The sequence below is a fragment of the Engraulis encrasicolus genome, chromosome 10, assembly GCF_034702125.1.
Source record: "Engraulis encrasicolus isolate BLACKSEA-1 chromosome 10, IST_EnEncr_1.0, whole genome shotgun sequence".
In the NCBI taxonomy this organism is placed as follows: domain Eukaryota; kingdom Metazoa; phylum Chordata; class Actinopteri; order Clupeiformes; family Engraulidae; genus Engraulis; species Engraulis encrasicolus.
This window is the reverse complement of record NC_085866.1, coordinates 50,868,074-50,883,733: the sequence shown is the minus strand read 5'-3', so window position 1 is coordinate 50,883,733 and position 15,660 is coordinate 50,868,074. Positions and strand designations below refer to the sequence as shown.

At 41.7% G+C, this 15,660-nt stretch overlaps 2 protein-coding genes across 7 annotated transcripts in view; one reads left to right on the top strand and one right to left on the bottom strand.

Moving 5' to 3' along the window:
* The first annotated feature begins 86 nt into the window (after positions 1 to 86).
* On the top strand, positions 87 to 8,227 carry tmem106c (transmembrane protein 106C). The gene is made up of 8 exons (XM_063209240.1): positions 87 to 259; positions 843 to 1,095; positions 1,441 to 1,504; positions 2,209 to 2,368; positions 3,489 to 3,629; positions 4,127 to 4,176; positions 4,267 to 4,320; positions 6,180 to 8,227. The coding sequence occupies exons 2-8, from the start codon at positions 885 to 887 to the stop codon at positions 6,334 to 6,336; spliced, it is 837 nt and encodes a 278-aa protein (XP_063065310.1). The 5' UTR covers positions 87 to 259; positions 843 to 884; the 3' UTR covers positions 6,337 to 8,227.
* A 79-nt stretch (positions 8,228 to 8,306) lies between these two features.
* Positions 8,307 to 15,660, bottom strand: part of tns2a (tensin 2a) — a 66,938-nt gene continuing 59,584 nt past the window's right edge. For 5 of the 6 annotated variants that reach the window (XM_063209234.1, XM_063209236.1, XM_063209239.1 and 2 more), the window contains exons 25-29: positions 15,435 to 15,512; positions 14,305 to 14,473; positions 12,512 to 12,580; positions 11,552 to 11,581; positions 8,307 to 10,430 (exon numbers count right to left, since the gene is read on the bottom strand). In XM_063209234.1, the coding sequence (XP_063065304.1) occupies positions 10,289 to 10,430; positions 11,552 to 11,581; positions 12,512 to 12,580; positions 14,305 to 14,473; positions 15,435 to 15,512 (488 nt within the window). In that variant the 3' untranslated portion in view covers positions 8,307 to 10,288. The remainder of the gene's footprint in view (positions 10,431 to 11,551; positions 11,582 to 12,511; positions 12,581 to 14,304; positions 14,474 to 15,434; positions 15,513 to 15,660) is intronic. The other variant, XM_063209237.1, reaches the window with a different exon arrangement.

The window sequence follows — 15,660 nt, the reverse complement described above, 5'->3', positions numbered from 1 at the left end:
GTATTCCAAAGCACTAGATGGCGGTAGAGCAGTACACCCACAGAACTTTTATTTTGACAGGCATTCGTGTCTACGTAAAGACGTCCAAAACAGTCTTGCTGTCAAAACATCAGTGAATGCATGGAGGAGAGCTGAACGCCGCATCTGCACGGCTAAATATTTTATCAAACAGCGATACTGTTTCAAGGGAATTCAAGAAATAGAGGAAGTAACATCTTATCTCGACACTTTTTATATGGTTTCAGCACAACATCAAACGGTACGTAGGCTATCAGAAATGTTTAATTCGGGTAACAGAAACTAGCACAGAAAATGCTGCGTTAGCTGTCTGTTGTTGTGTCCTTTCTCCCAACAAATCACAACCAACTGGGTCTTTGGTCGTCTGCAATTACTATTACTTTCTAAGAATGGCTGACGTTTGTGGAAAAACACAACGTTGAAGCCATGGATTGCCACTGATAAAGTTGCCTCTTCATTAAAGCGTGTTTGTTTAGTCGTTCTTGGTCCCTTAAAGTCACATCGTCTTGTTTTAAACTGTGTTAGTCCTTTAAAACCCGTCATAATGTAGAATTGTCGTACAAATGAACTTCGCTCGGTAGAACTAATTACATTTGGTTGGAATGGTGCAGAAATGAGCATCAGCTGAGGGTGATTGTGCAGTGGCTCATAGTCAGTCAGCACTATCATTGTTCCAGTCAATGCGAGCTTAGCCCACAATCATGGGCGACCCTCATCGTTATCTCTTCATTTAAATGATCAGCGTCGTGCTCCAGTTATCGACTGAAAACCTGCAAGCTGTGTTGCTTTTTTGGCATTTCTACATGTTAAAGCTTCGTCCATAGGTACCTACCAATCGAACTGGGGGGGTGAATCAGTGACTCCTAATGGGAACCCACTGGTCTCAAAACAACGAGACACTCCTCAACGCCTCTGATAACGCGGGCAGGCCAAGGCAGGGTTACCAAGATGTGGACGACGACTCGTTGGACGGGCTGGACAGACAGGAGGATATCGCCCAGTTCCCATATGTGGAATTCACTGGGCGAGACAGCATCACGTGCCCAACCTGTCAAGGCACTGGGCGCATTCCGTCAGGTGAGTAATGGTTGAACTTGAGAGCAGGTTTTTGCCACCAGTGTGTGCAGGCCTACGCGTCACATTTGGCCTCTGGATGCATAGCATACCCCATATGATCAAACTACATTCAGATCCTCCACTCATCCAGGCACCCGCTGCAACTCTTGTTGAGTAAATTCCAATACCTAGATATGGATGTGTAACAGAACCCTTCAAATTAGGCCTACCCTCCTTAATTCAAGCAATTCATAGAAAGGGGTCAAAGCTTGGATTATTTACATATTTAGCTCACTAATGTCTCAAAGATCAGAAACATTATGCATAGTCACAATATTGACTTTGTGTCTGTGTGTTTTTCCTCAGATCAAGTGAATGAGCTGGTGGCATTGATTCCCTACAGTGACCAGAGGCTTAAACCTCACAGAACGTGAGTACTATTTCCCTCCTCCATTGAATAACCTCAACTTTTTGTTTTAATGGTGAACTGACATTGATGTTTAATTTGCCCACACACAGTCTTGGAGCCTAGTAAACTGGACAAACCTGTCCAGTGGTAGAAACCACCTGCGTAGTTTGTCTCTGTGATTGTCATAATAAGGGACTACGTTTACCTGTTTGAGGACTTTGGGAATCATCTGATGTGTGGCATGACTGTGAGGCTTATATGGGGTCAAAGGGCTTGTTTGACAAGAGCTTGTCCTATCCATGTTTGAAACACCCTGAAGCCAGGGGTTTAGTGTAATGTATTGTGTTGAGTTGGTCAGGAAGCTGTACTGTATGAAGCATTATGCCTGCTGTAGCAATGTAACTATTATGCAATAGTGTATTGTGCTGTGTTGTGTTGGGCAGGAAGTTGTATGTGCTGTATGTATCCATCGTCCTGTGTCTGCTTGTGTCTTGTGGCCTTCTTCCTCTGCCTGTTCCCCTGCTTTGTACTTCAGGCAGTTTAACCAATAACTGATGTAATGCAGTGCAATGTGTTGTGTTGATTAGGAGTGCAAGTTGTGTTGTGTCTACAGCCTCTTCTCTGGTGGTCTTCTTCCTCTTCCCCTGCTCTGGGCTCCAGGGACCGTAACCAATACCCTATACCTAACGATACTGTAATGCAGTGTAATGTGTTGTGTTGTTTAGGAAGCTGTACGTGGTGTTGTCCATTGTGCTGTGTCTACTGGCCTCTTCCCTGGTGGCCTTCTTCCTCTTCCCCCGCTCCGTACTGGTGGAGGACGATGGCATTCGCTCCGTCACCGTGCACTTCGACCACAACAACAGCAAAGTCATCATCAACATGACGGTACGCATTTCGAGACGATTCGAGCCAACATAGTCCCTTCTCTACCGGATTTTAATCTGGGGTGTACTCACTTTTGTGAGTACATGTTCAAACATTAATGGCTGTATTTTGTTTTTTTTCTGAGTGAACAAGAAATTTAAGCGGTTAAATATGTTGTTAAAAGGTCACTAATCATTGTGTCAAAGTTACAATTCTGTAATGCTTTCCTATGAAAAGATATACTCAAACATCTGCAAAACTGTGAGGGGTGTATTCACTTTCGTGATATACTGTAGATAGTGGCTACAATAGACTGTATACAATAAATGACCCCAAAGTTCCATTCTACTCCATTCCAGTCAATGAGTGGCTGAGTAGAAATCCATTAACCCCTTTACACAAATCATTAGTACAAGTGGGTCAGTTTAGCCAAGTCATGTCAAATGGGTTATCTCTACAATGATGGACATGTTATTTGCCAAGGTAGATTGCAATTGATGCAATGTAAAAGAAACAATATAACAGCAACTCATGAGATGGCACTTTTGCGTCTCCATTCATAAAAGAAAAATGTGGAATTAAACTCTGATTTCCCTGATGCTGATAGTATAGCTACATTGACTAAGTTTACATGATGGTTTTAATTCCAAATTAATAATTCCGATTGAATTAAATAGTTTAGACGAGTTTACATTACACTTTCATTTAATTCTGAACTATGCAGTGTTTACACAAAATGTTCAAAGCAAAATTAAGCTTTATTCTGAATTAAATGTCTTGTGTAAAAGAGACCATTATTTGAATATTAAAACCACAATTGCTGTTTAGTCTTAATCTTGTGTTTTACCTCTCGCCTCTAGAGGGGGACTACAGCACTGTAGTTCAGTATTGTACAGTATTGCATTGCAGTACCAATTCTGCCCACCATTGTGTATATACCGTACCACCTATCTAATCTGAATCATTGAATCATCTTACTATGGGGGGTGACCTCCCACTCTATGCTGAGCATTATCTCATGTCTTCTGGATGAGAATTGAGAAAAACGAAATTACGCGTGTTGCCAGCCTGTCTTATCATGACTTTGTCTTGCGTGTGCCAGCCTGTCTTATCATGCCCTCTTTATCCCCTTTCTCGTCAGAGCTCCCTGAACTTCACCAACCCCAACTTCTTCACGGTGCTGGTGGACAGCATTGGCTGCCAGGTGCTCTACATGAAGACTGTCATCGGCACCCAGCAGCTGGACAATGTCATCAATATCAAGCCCCTCAGCCAGAGACAGGCAAGTTGTGCACACAGTGTTTGGAAAAGGCATGCTTGATTGGATTGGAAGTCCTTTTCCATAGTTGTTTTGCAAACAGAACACTGGATATCCTGCTTGGAAATGGTCAATCAGAAACACTCACTCAATATCATGTCCTGCCCTGATTTCAAGTGGGTGTTTGTTTACGATTAGCAATTTCAGTCATGAAACTCATTCTGTTCAATGAGTGAGTTTATGTGCAGTTCACTATCCTGCATGTGACTGGGATATTAAAGTATTCCGATTTGCATTTGAAACACCTTTTCCCGGCTGTGTTTTAGCGGATAAACCCTTACTTGGGATTTTGAGAAATCAGGACATGCTAGGTGGGGTACTCTGAAAGAAGCCGGGATATTGATGCATGGAAACACCTTCTCCCGAATGTCAAAGATTCCCATAGAACGTTATGTCCGGTGTTCAAGCTACACTCGTTCGAGCACAATTGACTTGATGTAATGTTTTTTTTTCTTCCCCAGGTAAACTTCACAGTGAGCATGGAGATCAGTGGAAGCCTGTCCTATGTCTAGTAAGTACTGTAGTCCCACCTTTAAGATGATTCACCTAATTATGTAGTATTCAAAAATGATGATCTAAACCTTACTGCTTGTCTCCACAGTGCCTTCTGCACCATGGCCAGCATCAAGGTTCACAACATCGTTGTCTTCATGCAGTAAGTTCTGCTACACAATCGCGCCACATATCTCAAAAACTATTTACTTTCCTAAGTCCTTTCCTTCATGTTCACTCTGCTGAGTGACCCATCGATAACTTATTATAAAATTGTCCTGCCCAAATGCATTACATACAGTATTGTAATGGGTCATCTGCAGCTATTTAAACAATGTTGAAATCCTCTGACTGGAGGAGAGCATGTATTGTTCCTTGATTGGCTTCTGTATTACTAACCCCAACTCCGATGAAGTTGGGACGTTTGGTAAACAGTGAATAAAATCAAAATGCTATCATTTTCAAAACACTCAATCTATTCATTAGATGGAGAATAGTGAAAAGACAACATATTAAGTGTTAAAACCGAGAAAAAATATTGTTTTGGGGGACATATGTACTCATTTCTAATTTGAGAAATCCAACACGTCTCAAAAGAGTTGGGACGGGGACAATAAATGGCAGCAAATGTCGAGGAAGACTAAAAACAAAACAAAAGACAACACTTAACAGTTAAATACATTAACCGATGAGATGATTTTATATAAAAAACAGTGTTAATTCCTATCTTGGACATGATTTCACCAGCTTAAATGGTGGGTGTATTCCTTGTCATGTTTTGCAATGTTTTCCTTTCTGTAGTGCTTACAGTGTGACAGGTCTTGACCAAAAACCCACCATTTTATCACATGCTGGTCCTTATGATGGAGCCAAACTGTTAAAACATAGTAGAGAATGCAATTTGACCTTACTATGTGGCAGTAATCGAAGATCTCCCTTCAAAATATAATGCATGAGTGGCTTTTCATGCTGTTTAAAACCCATTTATACCATTCAGCACTGTATTTAACTCTACAGATGAGTGAGAACATCTTAACCAATGCACTACTGCATCCGCATGCCATCATGGAGGCTGACTTTTGAAGCTAGCACTAACACAAGTTGGATGGTCCATTTTCACTGTAGCACAGGATGTGCAATGCTCTATTATTGTCAAAAAGAATGGACTTCTACAACTTCTGCTGACTTCTGTAAGCAGTTTGACAGTTTCCCATGTCTTCTGGGTCTATTTCAAGTGAGCTCAGGTGCTTAGGAGAATGTTAAACCCCTGTGTCATTTTCATGCATTAAGCATTCTTAATATGGTCAATGTTCAATAGCTCTAGCACTCCAGGAATTAGAGTGAGACTACAGCCAATATATATTTCATGATGTCATGAACCTATACAATGATTTTATTAACAAAAATATGTCTTATATACACTCAATCGTGGTAAATCAAAGGGAATTCAAAAATGTATGTAATAACTATGGTAATTATTCCCTTTGCATCTTTAATTCTGAGTGACTCAGCCTCTCTGTGATGATCTTATACCTGGACACCTATATTGTCCGTCAGTACAATTCATTTTGAAATGTTCTTCTTTGTTGTTTTATCTTATTTGGATGTTTACTAAATTTCACTGATCCCCGTCCCAACTCTTTTGAGACGTGTTGGATTTATCAAATTAGAAATGAGTACATATGTCCCCCAAAACAATATTTTTTCTCGGTTTTAACACTTAATATGTTGTCTTTTCACTATTCTCCATCTAATGAATAGATTGAATGTTTTGAAAATGATAGCATTTTGATTTTATTCACTGTTTACCAAACGTCCCAACTTCAACAGAGTTGGGGTTTGTATATCCTTGACATTGCATGTTATGTTTTTAGTCTATTACCAACATCAGCTGGTATAGACAACCGTTGGAAGTGGCAAGAATGGGACTTATTGAATCGGAGTTGTTATTGTTTTAATGCTCATCAGCATTACATATTTCCCTTGTAAACTTAAGTATTCTCTTCCTCCTCTCTCCTGCAGGACCTATGTGAAAACCTCCTACATGGTGCGCAGCACCCAGAACACTCTGGAGGCCTACCGCTACATCGACTGCGGCTCCAACTCCACCGGCCACCAGGCCTCCACCATCCTGTGGTCTGATCCCCGCCGCAACCCACGCACCCGTCTACTGAGGTGAAACAACACAGCACGGCACGGCATGACACGACAGCTGCAAGATGCTACTGAAGATAGGTTTGAGGAGTTCACGAAAGTCCTTGAGAACAAACCTTCAGTAATAAAGGTGCAAGTGTGGGGAAGGAAACTTGATCCAGGCTGAGGGTTCAGCAAACACTGCATACATATTACTGTTCTTTTTTTGTTATCTTTGAGAGCACAGAATGCGTTTCACCAAGTGCGTTTTCAGGTTTGCTCCCAGAAATAAAGAAAAAATAGCAGTAATCAGTATGCAGTGTTTCCTGAACTTTTGTCCTTGCTACTGAAGATAGATGTGAGGAGGTTTGACATCTTGGGCTTGTTTAACTGGCGGACCTACAAAAGGGAGGGTTTTTTTTCTTGTAGAGGTTTAGATTCCCTGACTGTCTGAGAATCTGTCGACCCCCGTGGCCTTTACACAGAATTGTTTCAGATGTCTTTTGCAAATGTTACAGATGTCCACATATATGTTTTCTACTTGAGTGTACTGTATATGACTGTTTTTTTGCACTCCATGTATGTGCCCCATATTTGTCTTGTAACCAGAGGTGTCAATTATGGGTTTAGAGAAAGTAACAAACCTGCCACAAGTTTGATCCAACTGGGTCTGAATCTGCCCATCGTAAGACGGGTAGACCAGTTACTCAGTGAAATCAACCTGTGTTGGAAGGACAATGTGACTTGTTTTTTACTTTTTTCACCAGATGTTGGACACCTCTGCTTGTAACTACTGAACACTTGAACATTGCTGCTCTTGGGTTTTGGGTTGGCTTGTGTCTTGGTCTGCTTCTCTTGAGGAACCCTATGTGCACGGCACAGTCCTGAGGGGTATTCTAAGAAGATGACTATATCTGGCTAAATTACATAACCTACAGACAGTGGTAAACCTGCTAATAGATATCTTGACAGTATAGTTTGGTTGAGAAGATGACTCAAGGCTCTTCTATTAGCTGATTTACAACTACCATGTTTCACTTAACCTGGCTTACTACTGAACCAGCTTCTTGGAATACCTCACAGGAGATGGGTATGTCATTTTAATCTGCATGACCAAATTTATATGATGCCTGCTAGGCGCATTCAAGCTTGTACTAAACTGGTTGGAATTCAGAAATGAAACAGATCACTGCAATAGCTTTTTTCTAATTGAGGGTGATTTCAGTCCAATCATTTGTATGGCTTCTAAAGGTATAAGTGGACATTTAATCTCATGTGGAAATATTCCTCATGTGGAAATGTGCTAACTGCTGTTCTCTTTTTCTACTGTGGTGTTGGTGGTGTACCATTTTACTAACTACAACATGCCTGCTCAATATGGCAAAGGGTATTTTCACCCAAAGAAGTCATTTCACCCATGTTTTCAAACAAATTAACTTCTTTTTTGGACAATTTACATATCAAAGACTGATTGGATTTTGTAATGTTTTTGGGAAGATTATGTCAGTCGGTCTTGCTCAGAGGTGTTTCTGATCAAAGGCCAACTGGTACAACATCACCTGACTGTGGAAACTTGATGACCACTGTGGAAAACACTGAAAATGGCACAAAGTATCTGTCAGTGTTACTTGTCTGTCTCCAGTAAAACTGGGTGCAACTGTAAACAATGCAGTTTTCCAGTGTGTTATATAGTATTTATTTTCAGATTTTATGTGTCAAAATTAAACATTTCAAAGTTTTTTTTGTTTTTTTCCATATGGGACGGGTAATGCAAATTATGAAGAAAAAAATGAAATATGAATTCGATTAAGAATGGTACTATGTTTACAGAAAAACAATAAGCTAATAGCTTGAATTGCAGTGTTTTTTATTGAAAACTTACCATTATGTGTTATATGAAAAGGGAAAGGCCAATAAAGTTGTTTATAATATGAAAATATGTGTTGAGTTTTATTCATTCAGTTGGGACCCATTTCCAATAAACAACAATCTTAAAAAAAGCCACACTATGATGCATTTTGGTACCACAACTTTACATTTCTTTATTATTTATCTCACGTATGCATACCGGTACATGTCAAAATAGCATATCATATAAATTCCTTTTTTTGTTCTTCTGTTGCCTTCCTTTTATACGTTCATGTGAGCTGCGTAATGGACAAATATATTACTACATACAAAGATGAAAACAGACCACAATATATTAAACCTGTCATAGACACAGTTTCCTTCTACAGTATCTGTCGTGCACACAAAAACCCTAGTCCTGCAAAAAAATTAAATACAAGAGCTTTTTATAAAGTAGAATGTAAAGCTTTTTAATACAAACAAGTGCTCCCTAAATGTCTTTGGTTACTGTAAGTAAAAAAAAACTGTGGCCATGGAGAAGGCCTGTATACGTCTTTATATATAAAATCATACATGTGGGCTACCTGTGAATACTTGTCTTGGCTAGTACTCTTGGTGCTTACACAGAGTTATATTTAGATGGGTATGAAGTGAAGAGATACACCGATCAACACTCGTACTAGTGCTGGAAAACTACTGTCTGTAGAAGAGTGGACTTCTCCACATGGCCTTTCACAGTGACATGAAAACTATATATGTATCCTTGGTCATAGATGTAGAGCAAGAGATGTTGCATTCGGCCAATCGGCATGGCCAGCCTCGGGAGCTGCCATCTTGCTACAGGCCAGGGTTCACACTATTAGGTAAGATACCTTTTACCGCCACCTACAGTGATTTATATATTGCCTTGTCACCAACTGATGTTCATGCGTTACCACAGCCTATTTAGAACAGCCTCGCCAACCCCATTCATTCCAAAAGACGTGGGTCGTCAACGCAACATCTAGTGTTCCATCTCTATGGCCAGGGGTAAGGAGAATTCTGCATCCCCATCCTGAAAGAGTTCAGGTCCCCTATAAACTGACAGGCTTAAACAGTGTAGGTGTACTATGTTGAATAATAGCCCTTGGTTTCTGAAGAGCACTCGTTGTGTGCACAGTGGAGTTGTTCACCAGGAGGATACTAGTGAGGCAGTGAGTAGCAATAACGGTACAATACATTCTGCCCATGGAACATCACATTCATCTGTTTCTTCCCCTTACACATTCCTCAGCCATGCTAAGGCATTTGACCTTGGCTGACCCCCGACATCAGTGACCCACACTTCCTCCCCCAGCAGCTTCCCCTGGGGGCCATCTTTGGCTTATATCCACATCACACACTCTGTCCCTCTTTGGTAAACCAGCACACACAAACACACCCTCAAAACCTTCAGTAACACTTTCCTTTGGACCTCAACCAAAGTTTACGGTATATTATTCACATATTACAATGATTGTCTCTTAAAGCTTTATTTACAACAAATACATTATCATCGACATCTTCCGACTGCAAGAGCTGGTCCTGCAACAGGTCTTGTCTAGACCTACTTTAAAAACACAATGAATATCTATTGGCGTGTCTGTGTATATTTGAATACTATCTTCTATTACCTTTGGTTTCATACCAGTCAATGCCCTTCATGTATTATCTCAGGGAATGTGTCTGTTCTGCCGAACTGTACAGTGCTTTTAAGCGAGTATGACGTTAAGCTTCATGAACTACCAGTGTGCGTCTCTGTGCGAAGGACAGAGTGAAGGAGTATTGTGATCAAACCAACCCATGGACAGACTGGAGACTCATCACAAGGGGGGGGGGGGTATTCCAAGAACATGGACCCAGCCGAGTTAACCAGCAGAATAGGCAAAACTTGTTACAATACCCTTCTACCATCATTTAGTTAAAAAATTGAGGACTCCAGGCTCTTTTATTGGTATATTTAACTGTACCCCTAGGTTAAATGAACCTGGTTTGCTTCTGAACCACCATTTTGGAATACCCTCCGAGGACTCAGACTCCAGCCTGAGTGGTGGACTTTGCACTGGTCTGGCACAGGTCTGGCTCAGACCTGGCGTGGCGTCGGGTGCTCCCCTCTCTCTCTTTCTCTCTCTCTACCTGCGCTGAGGGGCCAGCATGACCTTGTTGATGAAGTTGACGATGGCGGAGGCCGGCTGCTCGGGGTCCAGCTCTGCAAACAGGTGGCACACGTTCTCCGCCACACTGCCCGGTTTCTTGGCCACGAAGCCAAACACCCTGGAGACAGAGAAGATATGGGCAACACGTTACTAACGAGATGTCAATGATGCACTGTATTTCGGGGAGTGTCAAACTCAAATTGACAGTGGCAGGACCGGATTAAAATGGCCTGGGGTCCCTAGGCTACTGGTTGCTGTGGAGCCCTGTGGAAGGCAATTTTTTTTAATAAAGTGTCAGAATTATGAGCTAGGAATTAAGGATAACATGTCTGCCAACCATGTAGAGGGGTATTGACAGGATTTAAAACTTTACTCAACATGATAGATGAATTCAATCTTGTCACAATTCTGCATTTTTTGACTTTTGGCCAATCAGGGGGCCCCTGGCAGGTGGGGGCCCCTAGGCTGCAGCCATATCTAGCCTGTGCATTAATCCGGCCCTGGACAGTGGGTTGAAATCAAAGTCTGGGATGAATTTGCACACTGAACTCAAAATGTATTTTCTTAAAAAATGGACTGAAATTGTGCACACACGCACATAATACTTAAAGCTAGACAAATGACACAAACACTCATTCCCATCTTATAAATAAAATGTGTCTGCACTTGTTCTGCTTTACATGAGTGGGAGATACAGTATGTATCACTGCTATTATATGCACTTGTACGGTATGGGCTGTTACACTGGCCTGTTGGACCAGATTATAATGTAATCACTTTAATTATTCACCAGTGAAAATGCATCCAACAACCTATTTTGGTCAGATATTTATTGTAGTCTGACATACCGTACTAAATTACCATATTGGAGCTGGTAAATGATTACTTAATTGAAGCAATTAAGAAGTGCCAAATTGAATCCCTGATGTATAAATGTATACAGATTTTATTAGGAGCGATATTTATTTGCAAATTTCTTGGGGGGCATCGCCGTGTCTGTTCTTTTGACACTTACCCATAGTTTGGTACTTTAAAATGTCAAATCAAAGTTAACAATTTGTGTGTAAGTATGTATTAGCCAAAAAATCAACAGCAATGGAGGTTTTCAAAAGCAATGGATGATCATGATGCATAATGATGATGCAAAGCCTACATTCCTACGGCGACAAAGACACATCTTCTCTCTCACGGCTAGAGGAAGAGGAACTATAGAGGCATATCCACAGAGCTCAGACTTACTTAGATGTTGTGCTGTCTGAGTTAGTCCACCTGAAGCAAACAGATGGAGGAGACAGAGATGCAACTCAGCGATACGGCATGCTGACACTGACTGACACACACACACACTCGCAAGCATGCACGCCCACAGAATCTCTCTCTCACACACACACGCACGCACGCACGCACGCACACGCACACACGCACGCACGCACGCACGCACGCACGCACGCACGCACACACACACACACACACACACACACACACACACACACACACACACACACACACACACACACACACACACACACACACACACACACACACACACACACACACACACACACACAGCCAGCACTAGATCATGCAATAGCAAACTGTGAGTAATGATTGATGATGACTGATTATTGTTGTTATTATTGTTGTTAATGTCATTCCAAAATGAATTAGTGCATGACTTCATGTTATGGAACTATTGAACACCATTTCCAATTTTCTGCACACATTTTAGTGTAACTGAGGGATATGGGTGCTTTGGGGACCCAAAATGACCAACATGGCCATTTGTCTATATTCCGTATAAATATTCATAAGATTTTCTCTATATTTTAGCAATTGTTTTACATTTTGACAAATTGAATAATGATGTCCAAGTTCCACTGTGTTAATCTATGCACTGTAAATATTTATATGGTGATGTAGCTTGAATGTAGTTGTTATTTGTTATTTTCTCAACAGAAAGTTACATCTTTTCATGAAAAGTGGTACATTTTGCTCAAATATAGCCCATTGATATTCACTACAGATACTGTAACCGAATATAGCTTACATCGAAAGACCTGCTCCATCTTCTGTGCACAGGTTACTTCTAGCTTGAAGAAGGTATACTCTATACTGCCCTTTTCTGCTATTTTCATTTGAAGAACATGAGTACCTCACTGTAGTATCAGGCCAACCGTACGTTTGATTCTTCAAACTTACCTCCTGTCCTGTGGGTCAACGCTGCTGAAGGTGACACTGTTAAGAGGGTAGTGTCTTCTGAAGAACACCCTGGAAACAGACAGACACCGTTAGAAACAATGACCAAGTTGAGACATTAATTTGTATTACCTGTAAACACACACTCACTAATGGGTCAAAGTGGCTAGTAAGTCAGAATTGAACCCGGGTTGCCGGTGTAGCAGTGCAGTGCCCTACCACTTGAGCCAAGGCAGGTCCATATAGGTGATCTCTCTATAAATATTTACCACCAACACATTTAGGTGTTCGTCATAAAATGTTTGTGTTGCTAATTCACAAACAAAAAAAAATGTCACCACCTCCATCAATTTCAAGTACACAGTAAATTTTGTAGTGTTAAAATAACACTTAAAGAGTTAAAATTAACACTGTTCTAGTGTCTATTTGGTCCTGCTCCAGATCAGTGTTAAACACTGATGTTAAATTTATAGTGTTAAGCTAACACTATAAAGAGTAAAGCAGTTTCGGGGAGCATACAATGGCGCAGACAAACTCCATCACCTCGAGGAGGCGGGGGCTCTCTGGAGTACTTCTAACTCCCCACAATTTAACAACTTCATTTGTCACTGACACTGGAGAGCATCTCACTCCATTTGGTGTTGGAATTACTCCATTAGTGTTAATAAGCCTTAACACTGCAAAATGAACACTGGCAAATTTACTGTGTATTCATATTGACTTTCAATTTTACAAGCAGTAAAGCCACCATCAAAGGGCCACATAACCACAGATTTTGACTGAAACTCTGAGAATTCAAGGTTGCTCCATGACTGCCAATATTGTTTGGAAGGAATAGGAGTCTTCTCTATCAACCTACGGTATAATTTAAATGGATTGATTCATTTGTTGTTTAAAAAAATGGGTCTTTATGTTTTGTCTACAGGCCACACTGAGTGAGGAGGCAAGCCACAGGTGAACCCTGGGCCTTCAGTTGCCCATGCCTGATATCAAGTGACTTGTTTTCTGCTTGTTCTGTCATCTTGTTGTGCTCTCTATCACATGACAATCTCCCAAACAACAATAGGTAGCACATTGTCACTTCTCGGCCCTAAGAAATTTGAAAAAGGGAAGTGAAATTTGCACATTAACTGGAAAGGTCCTCTGCCGTCAGAATCATGGTTGTCATGGTTATGGTTGCACTTTCCAGTTACTATCAACATTCTCAACACTGACAACAACACTGACAACAACACTGACAACAACACTGACAACAACAACACTGCTATTTCATTGCTGAGGGGAATGTGTGCTGATGTTATACCATGTGATATGCCATGTGGCCTGCAATGTGGTTACTAACATTTGTTAAAGCTCACACACATCCTAATTCTTGGACTGTGAGCATGACCAAAAACCCTACATAAACTAAACATTAAGGGAAAAGAGTCAGACAGGTTATTTAAAACAGGTTTCATAAGAATTGGGACCGCGACTTGTGGAAGAAAACCTTTTCCCCTTTATGTGGACTGGCCTGTGCACTGTACCTGCGCTGGCTCACCATGAGGGCAATGTGTATTGATGGGGGCACTGTGGTGCGCTGCGCTAATGTGCTGTACCATGCACCCGGGTGTGAATACATCCTGGGTCTTTCCCCAACCCTGCCCCATATCTCTCCTAACCATTTCCTGTCTTCTCTACACTGCCCTATCTGATCATAAAGGCACAAAAGGCCTAAAATAGATATTTTAAAAAATGTGTGCTAATGTTACATCATGTGACATTATGAGTGGCATACGCTGTGTACAATACCATACCTGCGCTGGCTGTCGGTGAGAGTGATGCCCTGGGCGGACACCTTGAAGTGGACCACGGTGGCGGAGGGCCGCGGGCTCCTGGTCATGGTGGCAGCGGAGGCTTTGGCGATGGCCTGGGGGCCCGTCAGGGACTCCGTCTCCACCGAGTTCAGGTACAGCACATTGCAAGCTGCTCAGTGGAGAAACAGGCAGACACACAGCAGATACCGGAACACACTGGTCAGACTTGGTACTCAGATTCAGTATGTTGTCAATGTGTAGATGGGGTCGCCGGCGGGCTTACTCACTATTTGCTGAAAATCATCAACTACATCATAGCAACATTGCTATGACATAACATTACCCGGAGCCTTAAGTAACACATTAGGACACAGCCATTACAATTATGGTGAGAGTAAGGTTATAGCATAGGCTCTGGGCAAAGGGGAGTGCTATACCATTCAATAACTTCCAAAATCAAATAATGGTGTGAAAATTTTCAATTGAAATAATGAGCTCAACAACAACTGCATATTGTGTAAGAGAATTTCTAACAGCCCACAGTTTTTAACGCTCATTTTCATTTTGTGCTTTGCCTCTCTTGCCTCTAGAGGGGGAACAACACCTTCAAGTTGCTCTATTACCTGCAGTACCAGTTTCAGCCACAATTCAGCACCTTATTCTCACAATCACCGAAAGTTGGTTCCCAACGGAGCCCCCCAAAAAACATGGATTTTCTACATAGATGTTAGTCGGTCCATCCGGTTCACACACAGTAAAACAAATCAATGGTATGAATGCAGGTTGTTAGCCAGTAAGTTCCTGGTGGTAGTGGTACAGGAACCAGTACCAGTACCAGCACTGTTCTGGCTGGCCAAGAATATCTGCAGAAACAGGTGGCGGAGCAAAGTGTGTGTGTGTGTGTGTGTGTGTGTGTGTGTGTGTGTGTGTGTGTGTGTGTGTGTGTGTGTGTGTGTGTGTGTGTGTGTGTGTGTGTGTGTGTGTGTGTGTGTGTGTGTGTGTGTGTGTGCGTGAGTGTGTGTGTGTGTGTGTGTGTGTGTGTGTGTGGGTGTGTGTGTGTGTGTGTGTGTGTGTGTGTGTGTGTGTGTGTGTGTGTGTGTGTGTGTGTGTGTGTGTGTTTGGGTCCTCACCTGCCCCCTGCTTGAGAAGGTCGGCTGCAGTGCTCAGGTTGCTCACTGGCTGCACTTCCTGGATGTCTCCTAGCAGGTCTGGAACATCAACAACAAGCATATCATTGGCACACATGGGGAATGGTGGAACGTCAACGTTTTGTTTGTGTGTGAAATGACTCTGATGAAGGCATAAGCCTAAATGTTGGCCAAATAAAACAATTCTATGTTCTGTGTGTGAAGGCAA